Genomic DNA, 27,121 nt, shown 5'->3' on the forward strand with positions numbered 1-27,121 from the left:
ACACTAACAGCAATAAACACCCATCTTGAGACGAATGGGGGAAAATACCCCTGCTAAGAGAAAATACTGTTCTACAGAGTTTAGGAATAACATTATTTATCATTGGGTACAAAATTATCGTTTGCATTTAAATAGTGGAAAATCTGAACATCTCAAATATGTGAAAAAGCAAATATCTATATGGGATAGCCTCCAGCTTTGGAGCCTTGGGGAATAAAGTGTGGGAAAAGCATCAGAATTTACAATTATGTCACATATCTGATAAATAAATGCATTAGATGTAGCTTGTTGTGAGGTATGAAGGATTAAGGTAATATTGGTCCACATCTGACAGGCCATTGTAGGGTGGGATAAATAGGCTATGGATCAGCCCAGTCTTTTAAATCCAACTAAACAAACAGGGCCTTCTCATGTTCAAATCACTCTTAATCACCCATTTAAAATACACAAGTCAACCAATAACCACATGTTCCTTTAAGTGATCACTACTTGTATGTCTTAAAACAGGCTGTTTGCGTAAACTCCACATTGCGCCACCCTCCCAACCCAACCCTCCGCCCTCGTGTCAAGCAGACTGTCTACATGTAGACAACCTGGAGACAGGCCTGAACAGAAATCAAACCTGGATGATGGATAGCTTTAGTGCACAGCGACCTCTGTCACAGGGGGCTTGCCCTAAATCAATGGGAGTGATAAGGCCCTGCTCCTACAATGGTCACCAGGGTATGTTCAGCATCAGGCCTTATCTGTGGAAGTCTGACTAATAACTCAAGACAAGCCACGACAAAACCACTAAACCCACGTTGTCAAACACAATTTACAATGTATATTCCCCCTCCTCTTGTGCTGTTAAAACAGTAATTATGAGAGCCAAAGCGATACGGGCCGTTGTGTAGTTAAAGACTGAGCCGAGCCCGCTGGAGGGCATAGCAGGGAGCGCTCCCTCCGTGTTTAGCTATGGTGTGGAGAGAGACCAGGGGTGATGTGGTGGCGAGCCAGCCAGGAGACTGACACGGACTTAGGACCGAGCCCTGAGGGACATTGTTGGTCCCCCTCCAGTCCTGTCAGAGCAGTGTGGGAAGGGTGATACATGCAGGGAAGAGTTGGAGGTGGAAGTTGAGAAGAGGGCCGACAGGAAATAGCAGCATACACTTGGAGAAGATTACAGCGTTGAGCATGTTAAGACCTTTCAGTAGTTTTCCATTTGCTTGGCGTGTGTGTGTGTATATAAGAAATAGTGTGTGTGTGTGTGAGGAGGAGGGGCGAGAGTATAACTTTCCACGCAGTGGCATCAAAATGGGGAGGGAGACCAAACATGACATCAAACGATGCAATTAGCTGACCCCTTTCTGCCGGAGTCAACGGTTTAAAAAGCCCCGCTTCAAAAACGTTGATTAAAATATGTTTGCTTTCTCATTCAAAATGACATTTGACAAGGTTAGTCATATTTCAACTAACTACAAAAACATTCTTGTGGCCATGACAATTTTTCCCCCATCACTTTGCAAGGCTGCAGGTAACCCCGGGGCGAGTTTCCCATGAACTCTGCGCTACAATAGAAAAACGGGCGAGAAAATAAGAGCTGCTTAAAAGTTTTACACCAGCGTGTTTAGTTTCACCCAGGCAGCTGAGGCAAAATGTTTTGCGATCATTATTCAGAGAATTTTTCCCCTATTCTAATTCAAACCACAACGATTACTCAAAACGGAGCTGGTAGTCTTTTCTCTGACCGCGACACCCTGCTTAGTGGGGACTCAGGAGGCTGTGGACTGTCAGCAACTCAGAGGATAGAGTTCCCCAAGCTGCTAAACCCCCTCAACGCCAAATTAGGAGAGGTGTAGTGGACTGCTCTTTCCTATGCCAATGCAATCAAGAAACCTATTTTTCAAATGTGATTCAAATTAACAGTACAAGACAGTAAGAATTGAATAATACTCTCTGTGAAGTCAATGTTGTCATGGTTGACCTAAGGTTTGTTCTTCATAACGAGATTATGACATTTTTTGTCGACCCACACAGAAGGAAGAAAGTATTGAGCCGGTGAACTAAAAGCTAAACTATAAGTTTCTGAAACATGACAAAACTACAGTATGATAAAGCTCACATTGACTGAGTGAGTGGGAGTTGCTGCTGGGATCAGAAATGGACGGGCCCAACTCTGTCTGAAGTCGATTGTTTTCACATTCATTCCAGTCTGAGGAGAAGAGAACGTGAACGGCCGGGCTGGACAGCGAGCCAGCCTTGGCTTAGCCGCAGCTGTGCTCAAATTGAAGTGGCACTTTTGATCAGAGTCCTTTCACCAGACAACTCTATTCTGCCCCCTCATTTCTAACCTCCCTGACACACAGACGGCCATAATAAAAACAAGACTGGTCACCTTCAAACATACAGCCGTCATTGAAGAGACAGACCCTGGGTTTAACATGGACCAAGATTCGCAAGCCTACACGCCAGCTGATAGAGATATCCCTCAAAATGAGAAATGGATTTCTTTGACGTCTCCGCGGCCGCCATTCAAAGGGAGTGGCTCAAAGCCCCAAACTCGGACAGAGTTTGTGTTTCACTTGTTTAAAAAATATATATATGTCTGCCTGTTCTCGGGCATCAGTCCAAAGGACTGGGATATCTGCCTTGTCCGTTTCATCCTCCCGCATCTGATGAAACATTACAGTGGATCATACCATTCCGTTAACCCTTTCAAGCCCCGGCCACAAAGGTCTGCACTCTGGGCCTCATTTACGGCCCACAAAAAAATAAAGAACATTACCAGGACATATCTGTAGTCAAGGACTTCTGGTTGGAGGGACCCATTTATCATAGGAGATTTAGATTAGTGCCCGACTGCCTTTCACCTAATCGTTTATATAATGTGCGAGGCTTTCGAAGAGGCTAATCTGTTGACCTGATAGATATTGTACATTAGCCCTCCAGAATTGATGAGTGAAATCAGAATGTCAAAGCTTGGACGCTAGCTCCTCATGTGTCTTTGATTAACACGCCACTCCCACCGATGGCTACGAGGGCAGGGATGTTAAAACTATCAGGCAATCAGGCCGGCGAGAGACGTGAGACTCAAACCAGAGGCGGGAGAGGAGAGTGCTGGGGGGAAACTTGGCTTTGCTGAATCTCTTCAGCAAATGCCAAGCCAGCGTAGAAATAAAGACAAGTACTAACGTGTATTACATGGGTATATCTATTTATCTGACAGCCCTGTTAATGTCATTATTGAGAAATAATACAGTGATATAACACAACCGCTTTTTATCCGTTTCTGAATACATTGCGTTATGGTACATCCATCAAACAATGGCAGGGTTACCGTTAGATGTAGAACTGGTCTTACCTAATACATTACATCTACATTTTGGATTTCATTTTCTACACTTTAGATGTATTACTCAAGTGCAGATAAGCTAAAAGAGAAGAAAAACTGCTCATCTTAACTGTATATTGATTCATTTTTTGAAAAGCTTTACATTTGAACACCATTCTGATTAAAGGACACTAAACAATGGAGACAATATAACATGAACTTAAAAAAAAATGATTGCAAATATCTGAAATGCATTTATTCTCCTGACATTGTTGATTAGGTTGGAAATAAGGAGCGACTGGTGTTTGGTGACATTTATTTTCTCAGAGTTTCGTTTATAACCCTCCTATTAGTCAGAGTGGCTTCGTAGCGAAGGCTGCTCGCTAATTGTAATTTATTCAAGAAGACCTCTCGGCAACCATGGGTTCCGTAAAAAAAAAAACACACGAGAAAAAACAACAACTTTTGGTTGACCCCGAGTCGCCCTTTGAGTCTCAAAAGACTCTTTTCGGGTACAAATCAGCCAAGGACCTTCATGTGTGTGACTCTCTGAGGTCAGTACACACAGAGGTCAAACTGTAACAGAAAAGAGATCTAGGAAAACATCACAGGCTGAATTATTACACACTGTAATGTGTGGGCGGACACGGCAGAGTGGTACGTACCACATTGTTCCACTTTGTACTAAATTTGTTCCAGATTAGGAAAAGAAATCTTCTACAGCGTAATTTATCTGGTCCTTGATTATAACGTCAAGATGTGTAACTGGGTAAATGTACGGCACGGGTGCCCAGAAAACCCAGAGGGGGGTGAAGGGAAATACACAGCAGAAAAAGTACAGGGTTGAGCAAGGTACAGTGGGTCTAGAAACAGGAAGCAGTTATGTGGCTTATCTATAAAGAACTAATCACCAGCTCACAGCACCACACCACACTATGAGTGATGGGTCTAGGAAGACCATGAGTGACAACTGTGTTAGAGAGTTGCTATTTTAAAACAAACAAAAAAGGAAAAACATCTATGTTCTCTAGATTATCACATTTATTCAACACATGGATTTTTGGGGGGACACAAACTAATGTCAATATTTGCATTTAGTGGTCTGTCCTTATCAGATTAATATATAAATATAAAGACCAAAAATGAATATACCAACAAATTATGTGAAAATGAAGATTAACTTAACCATTACCCCTTTATTACCATACTTTATACTGTAAAATCAGACTTACATGCAAGTGGCTATTAGTATCAAAAATACCAGGGGGAAAAGTAATCCTCCACAAAAAGCTGCTAAACACTTGAAATGTCTTGAAGCTAGCACAACCAGAACTAAAATATGCATTCCTCTTCTCTCCATTTCAACCGGAGAGAGAGAGAAAGAGAAGGGGGGGAGACACCTCTCCCTGTACACCTAATGCAATTCCTCAAATGTCACGGGAATGTTGCTAGATAGAAAAACAAAAGCCCAGATTGTTTCCGTTCAATTGGGCATATTTTAGCTGTAAAGCCATGGCGGAGAACGTGGAGCAGGCAGGGTATGGATCCCCTTCTTTCCGCCTCCATTTCCTCTTGACAGCCATGAGGCTCATGGTCCAGTGCTCTCCTTAGCCCTCTGTGTACAATAGAGGGATATAGCTGATGACTTATGGGCCTTTTCTGCCCTCCTCTGCACCCGTAGCCCCACAATTAAGCCGTTTCAAAGTTTCTGACTTTGGGCTGCTATTAAAGCCCACTGTGGAGCCACATAAAATAAAACACTTACAGGGGTTTTATCTGAGGGCCCTTAGAAATACATTACATTATAACAACCCTCTCCTAACAGTATGTGTGTGTATATAAAAATGTATTCAAGCCACCCTTGCCGTTCCCTACAATGGCTTGAGTCAGCATGCTAGAATAGCACAGCCTTCATATGACAACACCCAGTCCACACAGCCATAATTATCCTACTATCTTCAGCCATCTCTTTGTAGCTTTCTATACATGCAGACATTTCCGACAGCAACGTGTGCAATGTGTGTGTGCACTGGCCTGTGTGTGGTGTGATATACAGTGGATTGAGTGGTCGTTCTGCTCGGCGTGCACACACCATTTTTCACAAGGCAATCTTTGTGTCAGGGAAATAACAGTGCACGTCTCCCGTCACGTCGGTTCTAACACGACCGGGCCCCAATGTCTTTGGGGGGGTCAGGGGCCCGCGTTTGCTCAAAACCATTCCAGACATCAGAATTCTCCTGTATAATTGGGTTTTTACAAAAAGCCATTCTAATCCAGGCCCACTCCTCTCTGTGCGGCGCCCCCTAGACAGGATCTCACAGGGATGACAAATGCTGCTGACTTCTGCCTGGAATGAAACCCGGAAGGTCAACCATAGAAGAAGAAAAATATTTTTGTTGTTGTTGTTAAATAACACGCATGGCTCTACAAGTCTTGATGACATAAATCTTGAAGGCTGACAAAAAAATGTTAGTTCATTTTCAGAGAGAGAGAAGTTCCGCAACCAAACAGAAATCTGTTGGTGAGGCATGAGGCTCGTTGCTCATGTTGCCTCTTCCATTTACTGAAGGCTTTCTTTTCCGTCTTAAACTAACTGTCACACGGCAAGGCTGGGGACATCCCCCTAACGCTGGGGTGACTCTTTGTGTCCCGCTTCTCGTTTCTACACACCGCCCGCCGTGTCAAAGCCACTCGCAGCCGCCCTCAACGTTAAACGACAAATTTGGATAATGCGCAGGCAGGCAGAGACAAACCCAGTCAAATAAATAGGTGACATGGAGGCTTAACGCCGAGCGGTTAAATCCCGAGGCTGCTGGAGACCTGAAGTGTTGAGGATTACACATCAGACGCCTTAAACAATGCACCCAAATGTGCGTCCTTAAAAGCATGAAATCCTTAAAGCATCAAGCCTACTTGTCATTTGCCATTAGTATTTCGGAGTTGCTCGTGTTATACAGGAGTCGATGTAGCTTTCCAGCTCGGTGTGATGTGTTACAGCTGTGGCCCGAAAGACTCTCTCTGGAAGCCCCGGGGGACCTCCATTGTGGACTTGTTTTTCTAGCTGTGGTATATTCTCCAAGAGGATGTTGTAACAAAGGAAACAATCAAATGGAGCACGTTCCAACTCCACATGGGGTATCCACAACATTATGAATGGGAGGATAAGACGATGTCGGGAGGTCTACGGACATTTCTACCCAGAAAAGCTGATGTCAACACTTTCACAGTGAATGGGTCGAATTAACTCATCCACACCTGGACTTTGTATAAAAACATTGTCCGTAAAGAAGCAACACAATCACTTCAGTTTGTCCTCTTAACGTAGGACTATCGTCGCTGAAAATTACAGGAGTCCTTCTCAGAAAGGAACCACTACCCTGTGAATCAACATCACTATCGCCAGTCTTGGAATGGCCCAACGGTGCCTATTGTCCTATTTGCACATGTTTCTCGTGGCGAGGTGAGGTGGCGAGGTGCGGTGTGGCACGACACAGGTCTTGTCCCTGTCACACTGGCACCCCAGAGGCACGGGGCCCTGTTCCTGAGGACGGCCCTGTAATGTCTGGCCTCATCGGATCAGCGCTGGCTGCGGCCCCCACTCAGGTGACAACCTCTATCTGCTCTGGCTCTATGATGGCCCCGCTTTGCTTCTGCCACTGGGCCAAAAGTACACTCCCATTTACCCATAAACTGCCTACCCACACACACACACACACACACACACACAACATCGTGCACCATACACAGCATTACACACATGTACACACTCACACGGTACACTGTGTATTGTACACACAAATGCACAAAGGATACTCTCCTAACCAAACATACCTTATCATGTATCTCATAGTGTCCAACCATAACACTTTCCTATAGAGACAGATACATAATCAACTGAACGCAACAAGACTTGTCCACAAGAGAGCAAGTCATTACAATTTATTAATTAGACATTCCTGGCCTTGCTGCTTAAGGATGTACCACAAAATGATGGACATATCCATTAAAAATGAACACATTATAGCAATTTCTTACATTCAAATTTGAATTTGATGTCAGGGCTATCAGATTGACCATGCTAAGACTATAACAGAATTATCATGCAATTTCTGCTGTAAAAACGGTAGCACACAGTTGTGTCTGAAATAATTGGAAAAAGTTCTGAAATTAATCAAGATGTCCGATTGCAGCTGTGTCAACTAATATAAAATCTAACATAAAACAGCTCTCTATCTGTTCGTTAGTCAAGGTGTCACGGAGCAGATTTACCAGATTCTGTTCATTTATGGGGGAAAGATCTGTCATTCACAGTGAAAGCAAATCTAAGAAGCAGTAGATCTGTTCTGTGTGTGATATTTCTATGCTTTCCATTTTTAAGTTTCATTTTTGATCTTTTACTTTGGGTTTTGTACACCAGCTTCAAAACAGCTGAAAATACTATATTAGTGGTTATGGAAAATATATTTCTCAGTGGTTTAGATGGTACAACGATTCTCTACACTATACTTGCTTGTTTTGTCGAATAAATTGAAATTAGGTGAACTATTAGAATTTTAGCAACCAGGAAACGGTGGAGACATTTCTGCATAGTGGATCTTTAAGAATGAGCATTGACATGTGCTTTGAAAATGTGGAAACTATGCGTAATCTGTAGACAATATAATAATATGAAACAGTTTCACATCATTAGAACAAAGAGGGAGGAAGAAGATACTACTGGGAGAGAGTGCGTTTCATCTACGTCAACAACAGGCAAGTGGTCAACGGGATGATGTATATGGCAAACCCAAAAGTCTTCACCCCTGTTTCATAGGAGGGAGAAATGAGCCATATTGTCCCATTATAATGCCATAAATCAGTTTTTTGTGGAAGTCTGACAGCTTCTTATCAGATGTAACCTTTTCAAGCCTCCATTAGGAGCGCTAACATTTTCAACTCTGACACATTTGCAGTTTACGAATTGCACAGCTGATTAACTTTGGGTAGAAGCGAGAGAGTGGGCCGGCGATCACGCTCATTTCCACAAAGGCCGTTCATCGTCCTGTATGGTGTGGTGGTGGGGGTGGGATGAAGCCGGAATCTAATTATTTAGTTCTACACTTGCCCTTTTAATCTGTACCAATATCATATCACAATGACTGGAAAAGGCTTTTGTTGTGGAAAATGAGATTTTGGGGGTTTGTTTAGCCGATGCATTATCATTTAGAGATAAAGTGAGATGTGTTGGTAAAACCGAGGCTACATTATGATTTACTTGAGTGTCTGGGAAATGATTGAAAAATGTGAACTTGGCGATCAAGATTTCACTGTGGTCATTAAACAGACAGGCCTAAAGAATAATTGGACAACAAGCGTCAGATAGATGGAGGGAGAACGGGTATCAGCACTTTGTATCCCCCTGTCAGAAATGCTGCTTTTAAGTAACACCAATGGCCAGATCAGAGGAGAGACTCTGGCATCCCAGACGGACATTCACCCCTCAGCCCAGTCCCCTGTCCCCTCTCAAAGACACGATACACACATCATTCAGAAGAGACCCAACAAGATGGCCTAAATCAATGAGTCAAACAAAACCATTACAACCCGTATCGTATAGCATTGTAAATCATGACAGACCGCCAGAGCACATTCAGATACACAAACAAAGGCTAATTGCCAACCAACGTCTGCATAATAAATGACTATACATCTAGAACAAACACATCCCCACCACCCAGCATTTATTAGGAAACCTTTGCCAACAATTGATTTACATTATCATGGAGGAACGACGGGGGCAGTTCCTTAGGAAACCCACTTCTCCTAAAACACACAGGAGGCTCATTATTTGTGTAATATTCAATGGCAGGTGAATAATTTTTATGCAACTCTGGATAGTTGGGGGAGATTGATAACTCAATTATTTGCCCATTCAGTAGGCTGCCTCTGTCGCTCTCTCTGCCTGGCTCGGAGTCTGGAACGCCAGCAGCAAAAGATTGATGGGTAGAGGAGACCAATGGCTGCCGTGGCAATGCCGTACCATCTCATCCAGGCACTGGGCCTGAACACGCCAGTCTCTTCCTCCGTTCGTCTCGCGGAGCCTCATAGCGAGGCTCAGCGTCATTACCCTTCACTCCGCTGAAGAGGGGTTTATTATGAGGTTAGTGTGTTGGCAAGACTATTGTTTGGATGATGAATGCTGTTGGTGAGGGCTTTGGAGGGAAAATTAGTTATGTTGTGTTTTCGTTTCGAGGAAATACACAGCCGGTGCTCCCTTTTTAAGGCTGGAGGGCAAACAAAGAACAATTAAAGCGAGCCCTGTGTGCTGAAGTTCGGTTAAAAAGCAGGGAGGGAAATACATGAAAAAATAAGCAAATCACTGGAAACGTCAGTCAGGAGTAGTGAAGTCATTCCACAATGTGGCGGTGGTATTACAAGGTCATGTAGAAGGGAAACCAAAGGGCTGGGACTGCCTCCACTGGAACCGGTCTTTGAAGAATGGGTGAATGAAGGAATGGACAAACACAAAGGCCCTCAGCCCTCCAGGACCCGTCACATGAAATGATACCGCTAATGAGAAGAGAAGGGAGGATGATGTCACCCCATCATTCTCTCTCCCTCCCTCGCTCCCCTTCTCTTGTTCGCTCTCTCGCTCTCTGGCTTGACATGGTTGTGACTGCAAACAATGCAGTGACCCAAAATTCATTGCCTTCCTCCCTTCGACACACACACACACACACTAAGTGCAGGGGCAGCTCATGCCTCTCAGACTCTGCCATGCAGGCCTAACAACACGAGGGAACGCATTCAAAATGTCAGCAGTAAATGTCAATTAAAAATTACAAGGGTGCTGGGAAAGGTGGGGTCTGAAGAAACTGACATGTTTTTTGACACGGCAGCGTTTATCTGACCAGGCTGTTGGCTGACATGATGGGATCTACACTGTCAGTTCCTTAACGCACCCCGACAAGGCCACTGCACTGAATACCAATGAAGACAGGAATGGACAGATATCTTAGGTTCTTAGGCTTAGAGATGCCATCTTCCAATCAGTTTATCCGTTTTGTATTCCATAACTCTAGTTTAATACCAAGAGCTTCTGTTGAAGCAGGTAGACGTTCCACAACCGGCCGTGATTGGGAGTCCCATAGGGCGACGCACAATTGGCCCAGGGTTTGGCCGGGGTAGGCCGTCATTGTAAATAAGAATTTGTTCTTAACTGACTTGCCTAGTTAAATAAAGGTTAAATTAAAAATAAAAAGATGGGTAAGTACTATTGTCCTCTCAATATAACAATAACAGACTACATGTACTTTGGGCTGGGCACAGAGGCGAAGTCTCAGTCGTCTGCTGTTATTGCTGCCGTGTCGTGCTGCCTGTGGTACTAATCATAGGACCTAATAGGAATAAAAGACCCGTCTCTCAAACTTTGACTCGTATATCATGTCAGATTTGATCGACTGAGACAGTTTTCATTCAAGTGTTTTCTCATTAAAACGCCATTCATCCCCTCATGGTCTCGGAATGTTCTGGAACCCGGGCCAAACTTTTTTTCTGGTCAACAACTTTCTTAAAGGGGCTTTAATGAGGCCCACTAAAAATGGCAGCCATCAAAGATGGTCCTTCGAGTGTCACACTCCAGTGACATTGGGTTCTTGGGGTCGCCAACATTATCAAATGCCACAGAGCTCAGAACATTTCTATCCCCCCTGCCTTTGGGAAGCATGCCATTTCCAAATAAAACTATATTAGACTGAGAAAATAAAACACATTGTTGATTATGACCTTGGCATCCTGCTAGTCGCTTTCATTTCACTGCTCAGTATATTGTTGAATCCTCCTCCCTGGAAGGCAGATGTTTGGTTAGATGGCATCTGTTAAGTCAATCAGGAAGTCATTTGTCTATACACATGCTTAACGCTCTCCTGCTGTAAAACTATTCCACCTCAGTTTCCTAATTTACCTTTTAATATAAATATCGGTAATATCATCAAAAGAATCCAAGTAGTTATATTTGTGACATACGAGACTGACAAATTGCTGTCAATTATAACTGTCATTATCACACTGCTGGAAAACAGATTAAATCATATTACTTCGCCATTATGACCTTTTAGACAAAGTGACAACTATCAGTTAACCAAACAAATTAAGGCTGTTCTCTCTGCAACAGCCTCTCCACACAGCCTGGCTCTGCCTGGTCTCTGGACACAGCATGGGGTGGCTGGAACCTTCCGGCACTGGCCGCCATATCACTGTGTGTCAGCGGGCCGTCACAGCTGAGTGGGGCCAGGGTTGGGGCTGTAGTGGCCAAGTTGTTTGGAGGGGGGTAGGAGCGCTGGGTGTGACCTTTCAGGCTCGGTGCATTTGGAAGCCATGGTCGAGGCAAGGAGAGATAGGCCACGCGCGAGCGCTTTCACTCCTCAATTCTATTCCGCCATGCCCTGACACAAAACACACTTGGGTTGTTGTGTCGGTCACTTGGTTACTAAACCTGTAAGGTGGGGTCTCCATGGCGCCTGGCACTATGGAAGCCGTCAACACGGTGAGTGAGTAAGAGAAGCCCTACTGGCCAGGCAGGCGGGCGGTCTGGGTGCTCAGAGGGACGATATGGGTTTATTTGAGCCACAACGGTGTGAATGATGCTCTGGTACACATCATAGATCATTTCACCAGTACAACCCAAGGACTACGGATTTCTACTTGAGCACCATTTCTAAATTTGCTGACCAGATGAAAAAAATACTTATCTTCTGAGAAAGCAGAATTCACAAACGGCTGTTTTACAGCCCCTCATTCCTCACTTCCCCTCCACTGTCGCTACAGTTTGTTTTAAAACGAAACTTCGTTAACTCCTCCAGGGAGACGCCGTGGGCCTGGCTTCCCTCTCTGAGACTCCCTGGCAGATGCCTGGAGTGTGAGTACTACTCGGAGACAATGACAAGAGGTCCTGTGTTGTATGCAAGGGCCTCTACACGAGGCCGGCAGCACGCCTCCGTTCCTCCCCGGGGTGGGACTCTCCAGCCCCCCTCCCTCATTCCTGTCCAGGGGTTCTCATGACAACAGAGTCAAAGGGATTAATCACCCTTCCGTTTCACCGCGTTTCCCTTCAAACAATGTGTTGTGTAGTCTGGAAAACAATCCAGCCCCAGAGACGTTTCTTAATGGAAGTGACTTTGTAATTTAGTCCAACTACACGTACGTCCATGCAGCGACCCTCTTCGGGAGGAAGTGGGTAATGTTACACGGTGGGGATGTTTGGAGTGGATATGACCTGCATTTGAAGGAAGTTGTTCTACACACAGCTATATGACCTAGGCGTGACCTACCTTCAACAGACAAAAAAAAAAGGTGGGAGCGGCTAATGATGTGAAAAGGGGTTTGATTGGAAGATGTTAGAAAGTGTACTGCAAGCGTAGTATACTGCAGGTTTGGGTGGTTTTGCCATGCAGTGTGGAAATCAACGAGAAGACGTACCTGTTCCAGTAGCTCCAGAACTGCTCGTTCAGGTAGGTGCGATGGCTGTGGTCGTCCCCAAACGAGGCCTTGCTCTCAATCCAGTGGACAATATGGCCTTCCACAGCTGAAACAAGAAAACACAAAAAAGGTGATAGATCTGTGCATTTACCCTGGTCTAACCATGCCTTTACATTCAGGCCTAAGATGTTTTCCAAATGAGAACAGTCCTTTAGAATGTCTATCCACCCAATATAAAAAAAAAAACACAAGTGGATTGTTTAAACTATAATCATATTATAGTCAGCTCTAATCAGCCAGTATAAGCAAGCAAGCAATAGAACTAGCATTTGGATGAGGACATGTGACATTTTCTTGCTAAATAGACCTTGAAGCTTTTCAGTGACATCAACTAGAATGGAAGGGGAATGTGTATTGTTATTACAAAGGCTTGACACTTGTAATCATATCCAAAAGAGCTGTAAAGGCTAGCTATTTTAGCTAACTGACCATAGCAGTTACAAGTGAAAATGAAATAACACCGCTGACATTTATCGTGTAAATAAATACGTACCGATTGGCACCTCCAGAATAATGTCAGGCGTCTTGTCATAACCTTTGGTTCGCAGTTGGTTTTCATCTGCAGAAATCACAGTAATTTTAGCATTTTGACATTTCCCCATATTATAGTCCTTGAAAGACCTAAAGAAAAGCTGACACTTATTTGGTGACAGCATGCAGTGATATAGTGCAACATTCATAATGTTGTATCCACTCAAAAGCATTGGCTTGGTTTCTATCTTCCCTAGATTGACCTTTCAGAAATCCAGTAGGTCTTTCACACCAACCAGCATAGTTTATCCAAGATGCCTTTCTTTACCACCGCAGCACACTGATAACAAAAGCTCAGTGTTGGAAAAGCACCAAGACACAGCCGAGGACAGCAGAAAACAGTGAAACCATTAGCTACATCTGACACTTGTACTGCCACTGCACAAAATGTATAAAGCCTGGTAGTTACTCCACTCTCCACAGCTCCACTAGCAGCAGCAGTAGATGGGATGGTGGAGGTATAAAGCCTGGTAGTTACTCCACTCTCCACAGCTCCACTAGCAGCAGCAGTAGATGGGATGGTGGAGGTATAAAGCCTGGTAGTTACTCCACTCTCCACAGCTCCACTAGCAGCAGCAGTAGATGGGATGGTGGAGGTATAAAGCCTGGTAGTTACTCCACTCTCCACAGCTCCACTAGCAGCAGCAGTAGATGGGATGGTGGAGGTATAAAGCCTGGTAGTTACTCCACTCTCCACAGCTCCACTAGCAGCAGCAGTAGATGGGATGGTGGAGGTATAAAGCCTGGTAGTTACTCCACTCTCCACAGCTCCACTAGCAGCAGCAGTAGATGGGATGGTGGAGCGTCATAAAGCATAAAGAAAGGGACAGAGACTTGGCATTACAGCCGCTGTGAGCCTGACCCCTTCCTGCACGGGCCGCAGCCATTGTCCTTGACTCCTGGCGCGCTTCGCCCATTATCCGCCCAACACCTGATTTAAAACTCAGTCTGACCAGGTCATTCAATTCCGGGGGCCTGCCTCTTCGTCACCAGCCAAGCTCGACTAATGGGCCAGAAAGGGGGACAGAGCGGAGAGTGGTCTCGAGGTGGAGGGTTGAGAGAGGAGAGGCGAAGGTCTGTGGCAGGCAGCCTACAGCCAGAGGCCCATAGTGGTGGTGGAGGGGCGGTGTGGTCTCTCTCCTAACACCTACAGGGCTGTTGACATTGTCATGCAGCGCCAATCCCCTTTTTACATCACCTTTGATTAAAATGAATGGCCCGTCCCGACTGTAGGGGAGCTTATTTCCAATCCATTTATCAGGCTAGGTGTCGTGAGGCAGGGCTGCCTCTGTGGCCCCTAACGCCATGCTGAGGCCCCTAAACTCGTGACAGTTTTAGAACAGTCATCCACGCAGGCCTGGAGGAAGGTCAACACTCCAGGCCCAAATAAATGATATCGTCTTAATGACAGAGGGAATTACTTTTTTCCCCCTTCATCACTCATCTGACCGAGGGGATTGGATGGGGGAAATTTCCCTCGAACAATTTCACACCTGGACACTCACTACCTTAACCTAGACTATCTGGACAAGACAATAGTGGATGGGAGGGAAGGCCACAATAAAGTAGAAAACACATTTGAAAAGCCTCTAGCGTTGCTTGAGGGGAAATTACCAATTGTTATGGTCAACAGTGTGATTATGGCTAAAAACAGACTAATGCTTAAAAGCTAATACAACATTAAAACCAGGGCATTTGTTTGGATACTTGCATTACATGAGTATTTCGTCCAGACTCAGAAACATGTTACTCAACATGAATTCAGCTATGTGGGTTGTGTTGTATAAGCAAAACCCTTTCCTAGAATAATCTAGTCATGAGACTACAATACTGAAGATGAACACTTAAACAGCATTAATATTAAAGGAACAGATACTACTTCATGTCTCTCCACCCCATTCAGGAGGAGGAGGAAAATAAATCTGAGCAGAAACGGACCATTTTGTAAAATGTTCTAAATGAAAGCATTTGAGTGAGGAAACCTGAGTATCAAACATTAGGTCAGTATCTTTGAAGCTCTTATTTCATCAAATATTCATACTGGGCTAGCGCATGAATTAAACATACAGGGTATTAGATAACACAGCTCCTGGTTGTTAGTAAATCAATGGGAGATAACACCCACTACATCACTCGTGTCCACATTTCCTTTTTTAACTCTCCTCCTGTGAAAAAAACAGAACGCATGGCCAGATTACTTTAGCTAACTGTTGTGGTGTGTGAGAGAGAGCTGTAGTCTTACCTAAGAAGGACAGGTTTCTCTCCTTCAGTTTGTCACGTAGGAGCACCTCGGCCTCCTGGCCAATAGCACTAGGGGTGAATGGTTAAGGACATACACCCACCAGCACTCAGTCACTTTTACTCACTTTTCAAAGGATAAACACGGATGTCGCTCGAGAGTCTAGATCAAATCTAGCACATACTGGTTGTGACTCATAGCCTGAGAACACATTGTAATGGCACAGCATTTACCACTCATTAATGATAAGTCCAACTGCATTCGAGAGAGAATAACAGTTTCCCTACAAATCCATCAAATTCCACTGCACCTGGGAGGTGGTTGCTATGGAAACGACAATCCTCCCTTAAAAGGGTTGCTGTGGCAACAACGTGAGAGTGTGCGTGAATTAAGAGTATGTAAGGGTGTGCGTATGTGTTACTACAGGGACTGAAGTTACCCATCAACCTGACATCGGATGAGACATGCTAAGCTATGTGCTGTATATGCGTATCGTACCCAACATAATCTGAGCAGTGGTTTTATGGCCATCCATCAAAATTAAACAACAAATCTGCAGATTACAAAAACTCACTTTTCTGAGGAAACAAAATGTTGAGCAAGTGCCAATTTGGCAAAACGCATTCAGCTTCTGGACCGTACTGCTCATAAAAATGAATAATCAAAAACAAACAATAAATGTGCCTTTAGAATAAATGCCATTGTGAATTAAGGGAAACTGTGGAAAGCATTCTGCATTCATGAAGGGGCAGATATATGCATAATTAGCTTTTTTGGCAAAATGCTAAAACTCCTTCAGGCATTAAACCGCCCCACACCACCCACCCCCACACACACACACACACACACACACACACACGATTAATACATGCATGCCCTGAGTGACACACGCAGCAGAGCCAATCTTCTGATGTCCACATGGAGCCGTTCCAAAAGCACATAGGAGTGGGGCGGTTATCATGAACTGGCCGTGGCGGAGTGAGTGAATGTGAGTTGACGCTGGAGGGAGGAGGGTGAAAGGAAGGTGAAGAGGGGGGGGGATGAGGACGGAGGGCAGGATGGGACAGGGTTGACCGCCCCTGAACAGAGAACAAGCCCCCACCACACCCCGATCCTTGCCCCACGCAAACATAGCACTCCCCAGCTGCTTGCCCCTAAATATTCAAATAGACCCCCCCCAATTGCACCCTCTTGCTGCCCCAACCCACGCCTTCCTATCTGGGAGAGAGGGAAAGAGAGAGGAGGTAGTGGTGGTGGTGACCTGGCATTGACAGCCCATGACTGCCCATCTCCCACTCTCTGATCACTGGGCCTGCACTGCTGCACTGATAGGGAGGGAGAGACAATGATCAAGTGAGAAAAAGAGAGAGAATGAACAAGAGTGTGATAGAATAAGATAAAGAGAGAAAGAGAGGGGTAGTAGCTAGGAGGGCTATATTTCATGTGGCAGTGACACGCCAAGAACTCTCCATGGTGCTGATAACTCGGACTGCTCTCTTTACTGAGCAGGCAGGTGAACAGGCAAACAGGGAAAGATCAATGTAGCATAATGGCAGTAGAAGACACCTTTCTAATGGTAGAAAGTCATATTTGCCAAAACAACATTCAATGTACTCTATTGCTGATAACTCAAACAATTATTTTCAGGGGCCCAGAACAACTTCAACTTTGCTTAATTTCTCGACTTACAGTATCCCCCTTCCTGGTCCATTTGTTCTATTGGACTTGTCACATTTCAAGAGCCACTTAACCCACAGGAAGTAAATAGAAAATGGCTGTGAATACGCATGCCTACCCCCTTCCTGTGGCATAGAACATTGGGCCTGATTCACTCTGTGAACAAGAGAAATGCATTTACATCAGCCGCCTCCTCCTCTCCTCCACCCCTCCTCTCCTCCACCCCTGCAACGGGGACGGTGGCGAGTCAGGATGAAACACTTCCCCTCTGAAGCAGAACTTTTATGTCAGGTAAAGCCAGACACATCTCATCCCCTTCAATAGCTCCTCGTCAATTTCAGGCTTAACATTTATGGGTAAGGATACTGTTTGATGCAGTCTACCAGTGGTCCATAACAGCAGTCATTTATTGTGCACTGAAAAGAGGGGGAAGAAATATTACAACACCCAGGCAGGGGGAAGGAAGAAAGAAGCCCACACACCCGTTAAAAAGGGTTGGGAATCATGCTTAATATTTCTGAATTTTAACTCACACACGCAAGACTTGCTACAGGACATTAAACATGAGATAGATACAGTACGGATTCATTTAGAACTAATAACACACATTCACTATTTCAGTGATAATTAAATTACGTTGTGTGGAATTATAATGTTATTTGCTACAGTATAAACGTATAACTCAAATACCTGGTAGACGTGATTGGCTAAAGCCTGGTCTGGAATCAAAGACGGCTCCCGTAGCATGTTGTTGAGGACTTGCTTGGAGGCTGCGAGTAGGACAGAGAGAAAGCCAGCAGACAAACTATCGTTAGTCATCCCAGTCCCAACAACGCCCCAATCCAAATACCACAAACCTTTTAGAAATGTAACAGTGACTGAGGAGATACAAAGGTGGAGGATCAACAGAGTAGATAAACACCAAGGTCAGGTTTACCATAATTTACCCTGCTGCTGCCAGTGTTACTGCAGTATTTCTAGCCTAGTCCATCGACCTGCCTGGCTGCTTGGAGCCTACTGAGATTTTCCATAGATAAAAGTTTCACTCGAGAGCACAGGAGCCCCATGTAGTTTATCTACGTTATGAATGATGACTATTTTGCCTCTCTCATCCCCATTCAAGCTCTACTAACATTATAAATCAGTGAGCTGCAAGCCGTCGGATTGATTCCCTATTACTGCAACAGCAAAAATTCCTTAAATCATTTTTTAAAAGATCGGGATTAAATGGGTTGTATCATTGTGTGACGAAATGGTTGAGGCGCGCCATTCTAATGATATATACACACGATCGTGACAGACTCACTGCATTACTGACAATCTCGGGAATGTTTCTAATCATATTTCAGACGTGAATGGATCCTGTCCAAAAACACAGCTAGCTAGGGAATCTCTACCGGAGATGTGTAGGTATATAGGTAGATAGGGCTGAAGACAGGAAGTCTAATTTGAAGGGTTTATAAAAAAGGGGAGGAAGAGGAGTGAACAGCGTCCAGTGAAATAAAATCGACTTAAAAGGACTGTGGTTTTATAAGACCCGACTTCCTATATAAGCCTCTATTAAACCAGAACCTTCATTATGACGAGATCTTTGCTAGAACACATAAAACGCTCAGAACCTCCCTCCTCCCCTCTCTCTTTTCCTTCCTTCATAGATGCTAGTCTTCTTGTGTACTATCACACCCCCGGCAGAGGAAGAACAAATATGATCCCTCGTCTGCTCTTCCCAGTGCTGAGAGAGAAACGAGTGGAGGGAGAACAAAGCCCAGTCAGCACTCCCCTCTCTCTTTCCCTCCCGCTCTCTCTCTCTCTCTCTCTCTCAGGGCTGTGCTTTATGTCTCTGCTCATTTTTCTCAGAGATTGGTACCTTCACACGCAGATCCATACCATGCTCCCGCGCAGACAGTGCCGGCAATGAAGAAAGAGGGTTATATTTTCCCCTCGAGTTAGGACACCTCATGACAAATGATAATGGATAATCAATACAGTGGGAAATATGAGGCAGCAAACTTGATGAAGCCGAGAGACATATTACTCGCCAGCAACACTCGTTTCTCTTAACAAAGTCACTACTCGACTGTGCCTAATAATCTGAAGGAAAATCAAAGCACCCACAACCACATCAGCAATATTGGCAACTTATCCCACTTTAATGGCATTTTGATTGATCCCCCCCCCCTCCCCTCCTAATGGTAGTTTTATAGATTTGACGCTGCTTCTGCGAAACAGTCATGTGTAATAAACGTTCCCGAAGGCAAACGGCCACCACTAAAGCTCTTCTTACTAGCACTCATAATAGGAGGTTGACCATCACCACATTCTAGTCTCTCACATACAGTAATACGACACTAACACGTATACAGTTTAGCAATACGCTAACATGCTCCCTTTCCCTCCCATCTTGTTATTCATTCGCTATTTTTTCGAGTAGCCATGATAAGTGTTTGTTTCTTTTCGTGGTCTTTTTTGTTGTTGTTGAGAGATAGGGTTATAAATAGCCATAAAGAGGGCGACCTTGGAGCTGACATTGTGGAGTTTCAAGCCAAGCAATGACCTGATGAAAATGGAAGACCAGGCCGCTAATAAATCAGGCTGCCTTTAAAATGACTTTACCCTAATGCTCATTCATCACAGGCCGGCCTTAATGCCATTTGCAGGCCGGGAATCGCCCGCCATGCGCCGTGCGCAAACACGGCAGTAAATAACAACAGGGCCCAGCCCAGCATCCCCGTCTCCCTCGCATCGCTGCAGCCTCTGTCGAATATCAGCATACATTTATTCAAAGACACCCCCGCCTCGCACAGCACTACATACCACGGCGCCGTGAGCTGCACCACCACACACACACAGAAAGAGACACATACACAAAGAGAGAGACGCACAGACACGCACACATAAATACATACACTAGATCATCACAAACACACAAAATGTTCCAGCCACACATGCAGAGAACAAAGCCTGCAGCATGACTTTACACCTTGTAAATATACACCGAATGTATTGTAATTGTCCCATGTTGGCATCAATTCTGACTGAGGTATCATATCATCAACATCTAAGGCGCAGGAGTGGGGAGGAGAACATTAGAAAGAAACACTTCACCTCCCATTGGGATTTGCTAAAGAAAACAGCTAGCGTAAAAGAAACACACCACAACATCCCGTTTAGTCGAGCTTCCAACGCACAAAACAAAAAGCTCAATGCTACAAGGTAGCTGTAACCACAAGAACGTAACTAGTAACCCTGCTTGATTTCTCTTCCCTTACTCATTTCATTTGTATCATCTCCCCCCCTTGTTCCAGTAGGGTGAAAAAGTCATTATGCGAAAGAAAAAGAAGAAAAAAAAGCTCATTAGAAGGCAACATTTGTTGAGGGAGGACCGTTATAAACAATAATGGATGGCGGTCGTTATTGCCCTCGACACTGATGAGCTCCTCAGCAAGTTTGTTTATTAATTAAAAAACAGAGTCCTTTTTTTTTGTGTCCTCATAGGGGACCAAGCCCTGCATATCCCCCCACCCGAACCCAACCACCCCCTCATCGTTCCCATGCACAAGCCATTGAGCTGCGGAAGGACACTCGTTCATCAAACGTCACGGAGCAGGAAAGAGACGGCTCCTGATAATGTGCGCTGTTAAAGCTGATTTTCCATGATGAATCTCGGAGCATATAAATTGGCTAATATCTGAAAACATTTACAGATACTGGAGGAATTGACTACTTGTGGGACATGATAGATGAGCCCCAGACACTGGCGGACAGCTCGGCAAATCTCCACGGCTACCTAAAGCCCTCATTTGATTTTCCAATTTACTCCTTTTAAAATGTATCCTCCCGCTTTTATAAAAAGAAGACGAGAGAAGGAGAGAGAGAGAAAAAGTGTGTTGTTCCTCCTGCTATGTGTATTATGGTGCTGGGTGGTATCGACAGCGCAGGAGGAGCAGAGCACCAGAAGGGGTTGCTGGGGCAGAACTGATCTACTTCCACCTGATTTTCCCTGATAGCACTGAAATGAAAGTGTGCGTATGGTTGGGCTGGGGTGGCTCTACCATACAGAGCTCTTCCTGGGTCAGGCCATAAGACTGCAGCAGGGGCTGACTTCAGTTCCTCTGATAAAAAGGAGTAATTAGCATACTTGTCAAGTGAGGTGCCACACGCCTGCTTACCTTGCCCACAACCCCCTCCTCCTCCGACTCTTTTTCTTGCTTCCTCCTTGCTAATGAAGTGCCCTGGCTCTCATTATTCAAAACAAAACGGATGTATGAATGTGCGAGTCTTGCTCCAGCACCAATCTTGGTCATATCTTGTGCAAACAGGAGGGAGAGAGAAGCCCTTCGTGACAAATAGGGGAGAAACCATAAAAGTCATAAACAGGGGGTCTAAAGCTACATCCATTTTGTGATCAACAAATTAAATCAATGAAACATGAAATATGTTGAAAACCATGGACATTTTCCAGAAATGTTAACATCTAATGTAGGCGACATAACCTTGCCTACATGGTTCTCTGGTACATGGTTCTCTGGTGAGCGAACATGACAATAAATCTTGCAGCGGTCCAATTGCATAGTTAGAAAACATGGAGCAGGAATTTAATCTGCTGGAAGGCCTTGGGAAAAAGGAAAAGGTCAAATAGCTAGCAAAATTGCCTCCTCAAAAAAGTGTATCTAAATCTAGAGGCACTTCAACTCACGTCAGTGGGGAGAATGGAGAGAGGGATGGAGGGAGAGAAGGGATGACAAGATGGGGGGGGGGTGAGATCCCTCAGTCTCCCTCTCTAATCTCCTAGTTAGTGACTGCTATGAGTATCATCATCATCATCATCATTATACATTGGCAAGCCTCAATACATTTAAGTCATGAGGTCAACTAAGAGGCGGCAGGTAGCCTAGTGGTTAGAGCGTTGGGACGGTACCAAAAAGGTTGCTGGTTCGAATCCCCGAGCTGACAAGGTAAAAATCCCACTGTTCCCCGGTAGGCAGTCATTGAAAATAAGAATTGACTTGCCTAGCTAAAGACAAAAAAGAAAAAACAGTGACCAATCAACATTTAACTTCAAACACTGTCTAGTCTTCATCATATTATGGATTAGAGTGCATGGATGTAGGTTTATGTATTCTACCTAAATACACAAAGCATCCCGATATTCTGAAGAAAATTCTTGAGAACAATTGTAAATTACGTGGACCTAGAATGGCAATACTGTCCTCTCTGTATAGTGCCGTTGTCTCTCTAGCAGTAAAGGAGAGTTTTCCTCAGTACTACCTGCCCCTCCCCTCTAGCCAGTCTGTCTTCATGAGACGAGGAACATTATGGATGTTGATATCATATTCAATACGTGACGAAACTGCTTTGAATCTATTGATTTATTTACATGCGCCACCAAATAGCCGCGCTATCGTCCTGCCTGAGTGATGCTCCCTTTAATCTTTTAGCAGGAAGAGGAGGAGAGAGGGGAGACAAACCACCAGCAAAACAAAACAAGGAAAAAGACAGAAAACAATTTAAAAGTCTGTATTGATCTGGCTGTAGTGATTGTACATATATTCCACAGTCCCAAAGGCCCAATTTCTGTGTCTCTTAAATGCAAAGGAAAGAGGAGAATAAGAAAAGGATGGCGCTAGTCCAAGGAGTCGCTCACCCAGTTGGGGGTAGATCCCTTATATAGGAGAAGTCTATTGATCTTTGCAGACTGCTCGCTCTCCTGCGACACACACACCACACAGTGTGTCCGGCGGGGGGGGGGGCAAATGATTGATACGCCTGCCAATAGCACTGAACAAACCTGTTAGCTAATTGCCAGCAAATACAATTATCCTAGCATTGTTTCATAATGGAAACACATTACATAAGTCTAATATACACACAGGGAGGTTCCAGATTTGACCGTGGAGCCTGTGTGTGCAGCGCTTCATTGCCAAAGGCCAGGCAGGTCACCACTGAGAGGGGAGGCGATAGAGAGAGGCTGTGTCAATTTCTAAGTCACACTCACACAGGCTGGCTAGCAGCAGAGAACCAGCTCTCTGCATGGGAAAGCTGCATGGATGACACAGCCTGACTATGTCATGTTTGAAGACTGGCTATATTTGTATTCATGAATGTATCTATTTTGTACAGTCTATACATCATCTGGCATTTTATTGTCAAGAGATTGAGAATATAGACATTATTCATTTTCAAATATTTCAAATGATTTGTCTTAGTCTTTACAATGTGGATGCTTGTCGTCACCACAAAGCTACATGCTGCATTACAGAAGCCTTACTAATAAGTATGCAAGCACATACGTGTGCAAATAAATATTGAAAGTCTGTTTTTACATCAAATGCATATCCATCGTAGCAAAGGTTCCTTTCACCTTCATGTGTGATCCCAGCATCTATACTGTACTGTAGGGATGGGTACTCTTATTTAAAATAGTACAATATCCCATCACTTGTGTGAGGACAGAACTTGGACTATGCGGATATCTGAAAAAAACAAAAACAAAAATATATATATATATATATATATATATATATATATATATATATATATATATATATATATATATATATATATATATATATATATATATGTCATGATACTATTTGAATAGAGAAATCATTTCAAATGCCCGTCCCTACCGTACAGCCTTTAAGAAGCTAATCTCACCTAGTTCCAGTGTTTGGGTTCTGTGTGGGCTGTGTCTCAGACAGAGAAGGCCTCGGTCTGCCTTGCTCTACACACTACTCCGGCTACTATTTTGACAGGCAGTGGATAACGGTGGGTCCAAAGCAATCACAGACTTGACTTTGACAAATGGCTGTGCTGTGGAGAAGTTGAAAATAACACACATCCACTTTAATCTCGTTCTTGATTAAATCGAAGGCGCTGTGTTTTGACACCGTGTGATTCACTCATAAAGCAACCCACTGGCACACACTTTCCAGGATGTGTCTATTGAAATGATGTGGAATCATTGTGTGTGTGGGATGTGTATGAGTGACAGACAGAGAGAGAGACAGAGAGAGAGACAGAGAGAGAGACAGAGAGAGAGAGAGAGAGGAGAGAGAGAGAGGAGAGAGAGAGACAGAGACAGAGACAGAGAGAGAGAGGAGAGACAGAGACAGAGGAGAGAGAGAGAGAGAGAGAGAGAGAGAGAGAGACAGAGAGACAGAGAGAGGAGAGACAGAGAGGGAGACAGAGAGACAGAGAGAGATAGAGAGAGAGAGAGACAGACAGAGAGTGACAGTGAATGAGAGGAATTAGAAGGAAATGAACACAGAACACTCATCTGAATGAATTAGGTGAGGTAAAGGATCCCAGAATCAAATGGTGACGATGTGAAGTCTCAAGGTTGAAAAATACCAACAAACCACACAAAAAAGTAGAGATACTTTAGAAAAAGAACCCTGCCAAACAAGCAGGCTAAAGTATGTCCTCCTGAACGTTTTGCATAGCAGGTCGTGTTTTCCACTGCATCAACGAAGGGGAGAATTTATGCTGCAACCAAGAACAGTCCAGGGACCTAGACTGTCAGCCAGCAAAGGCAAACATTACACAGGGGGTGAAGGACTATGAAATACCAAAAGACAATATTCTGTCCTCTCCTTTCTTCTCCTCAGAATAAGCAACAAGACAAATATACAGAGGCCCGACCGGTTGGGTTGATGTGCTGCGCATGGTGGAGCAGAGATGGACAGAGAGCAATTACCCTGGTGTTCACGGCTCACTTTGAATATGGCGGTGAATATTACTCATAAACCTTTTACAGGCAAGTCCCCCGAGCTCACTTAACAGCCCGTTTTAATCATCCAGTTGACACTTGGAAAATAACTAAATGTTTTTTCTTCACCCAGTGGCAAATTAACTCCTGGTTCGCCATCCTGTTGCTCTTTGTAATGTTACCATGTTATTGTGGGTTTACAAGGTATGTGGTAACTGTATGGATGGGCGAAGGAGGAGTATTGTTGACTGTGATAATCAAAATAATCACACAGTTTTCTATCATGTATATGGGTGTGATGATTTGTGCAACTTTTCATAGACTATTTGTTTTAGAGGTCGACCGATTAAATCGGAATTGCCGATTAATTAGGGCCGATTTCAAGTTTTCATATCAATCGGAAATCGGTATTTTTGGGCGCCGATTTGCTGATTTAAAGAAAATAATAATTTTACACCTTTATTTAATCTTTAACTAGGCAAGTCAGTTAAGAACACATTCTTATTTTCAATGACGGCCTAGGAACAGTGGGTTAACTGCCTTGTTCAGAGGCAGAACGATAGATTTTCACATTGTCAGCTCGGGGGATCCAATCTTGCAACATTAACTAGTCCAACGCAATAACGACCTGCCTCTCTCTCGTTGCACTCCACAAGGAATTACACGAATGCAGTAATCCAAGGTAAATTGCTAGCTAGCATTAAACGTATCTTATATTACTAGATATTATCTAGCGTGTCCTGCATTGCATAGTATCTGACTGAGCGGTGGTAGGCAGAAGCAGGCACGTAAACATTCATTCAAACAGCACTTTCATGCGTTTTGCCAGCAGCTCTTCGTTGTGCGTCAAGCATTGCGCTGTTTATGACTTCAAGCCTATCAACTCCCGAGATGAGGCTTGTGTAACCAAAGTGAAATGGCTAGCTAGTTAGCGCGCGCTAATTGTCGTTGTGTTGCTGGTTCGAGCCCAGGGAGGAGCGAGGAGAGGGGCGGAAGCTATACTGTTACACTGGAAATACTAAAGTGCCTATAAGAACATCCAATAGTTAAAGGTTAATGAAATACAAATGGTATAGAGGGAAATAGTCCTATAATAACTACAACCTAAAACTTCTTACCTGGGAATATTGAAGACTCATGTTAAAAGGAACCACCAGCTTTTATATGTTCTCATGTTCTGAGCAAGGAACTGAAACGTTAGCTTTCTTACATGGCACATATTGCACTTTTCCTTTCTTCTACAACACTTTGTTTTTGCATTATTTAAACCAAATTGAACATGTTTCATTATTTACTTGAGGCTAAATTGATTTTATTGATGTATTATATTAAGTTAAAATAAGTGTTAATTCAGTATTGTTGTAATTGTCATTATTAAAAAAAAATATATATATATAAAAACATTGAATTTTTTTTAATTTTTATTTTTAAAATCGGTCGATTAATCGGTATCGGCTTTTATGGTCCTCCAATAATCGGTATCGGCGTTGAAAAATCATAAATCGGTCGACCTCTAATTTGTTTATTTGGTATATATACACTTTAGTAATAATAGTATATTTTCCTGAAGTCTTCAAGACTATCAAAAGGTTTAAAGGGGTTGAATATTTCATGAATATTAAGGTTAAATAGGAATAACATTAGATATCAAAAAAGACATGAACGGTTAAAAAAAAAAATCTACAATATCTATACACATTCCATGACTCCAGTAATGTCAAGCCATGAAAGAAACAGACTAACCAGGATGCACCATGACTGGTTTTCAAACTGTCTACTCTCGCCTCATGTGTCCGTCAGCGCAATGCAGCAACCGTTTGCTTTTACTGCCACACTTTCCCCTCAATTCCATTTCCTTAGTGGAGCGCAATTGGGATGGAGGGAGGAAGAAAAAGAGGGAGGGTGGGGGGAGTAGGAGGGTAGATCAGGGGGGTTATAAATAACACTGATGAAATGAACTAGCATTGATCTAAACAGCAGTTAAGTGGTGGGTGGTCTTCCGAGTGCTTAATTGTCAGTCATCTGCCCCAGGTAGTAGCAGTGGCCTGTCTTTCATTAAGACTGTGTGGGCTGAACATCAGCAGCACTGCTGCTACAGCTTCCCTTTGGAAGGGAATTAAGACAGAGTGAACCA

General features: G+C 43.9%; 1 protein-coding gene across 1 annotated transcript in view; it reads right to left on the bottom strand.

The window, feature by feature from the left end:
• Positions 1-27,121, bottom strand: part of LOC139374232 (CDAN1 interacting nuclease 1) — an 82,125-nt gene that overhangs the window by 24,742 nt on the left and 30,262 nt on the right. The window contains exons 7-11 of the mRNA XM_071115258.1: positions 17,967-18,046; positions 17,643-17,692; positions 15,603-15,670; positions 13,323-13,388; positions 12,770-12,875 (exon numbers count right to left, since the gene is read on the bottom strand). Coding sequence (XP_070971359.1) covers positions 12,770-12,875; positions 13,323-13,388; positions 15,603-15,670; positions 17,643-17,692; positions 17,967-18,046 — 370 coding nt within the window. The remainder of the gene's footprint in view (positions 1-12,769; positions 12,876-13,322; positions 13,389-15,602; positions 15,671-17,642; positions 17,693-17,966; positions 18,047-27,121) is intronic.

This window comes from Oncorhynchus clarkii, chromosome 19 (assembly GCF_045791955.1).
Source record: "Oncorhynchus clarkii lewisi isolate Uvic-CL-2024 chromosome 19, UVic_Ocla_1.0, whole genome shotgun sequence".
Classification (NCBI taxonomy): Eukaryota; Metazoa; Chordata; class Actinopteri; order Salmoniformes; family Salmonidae; genus Oncorhynchus; species Oncorhynchus clarkii.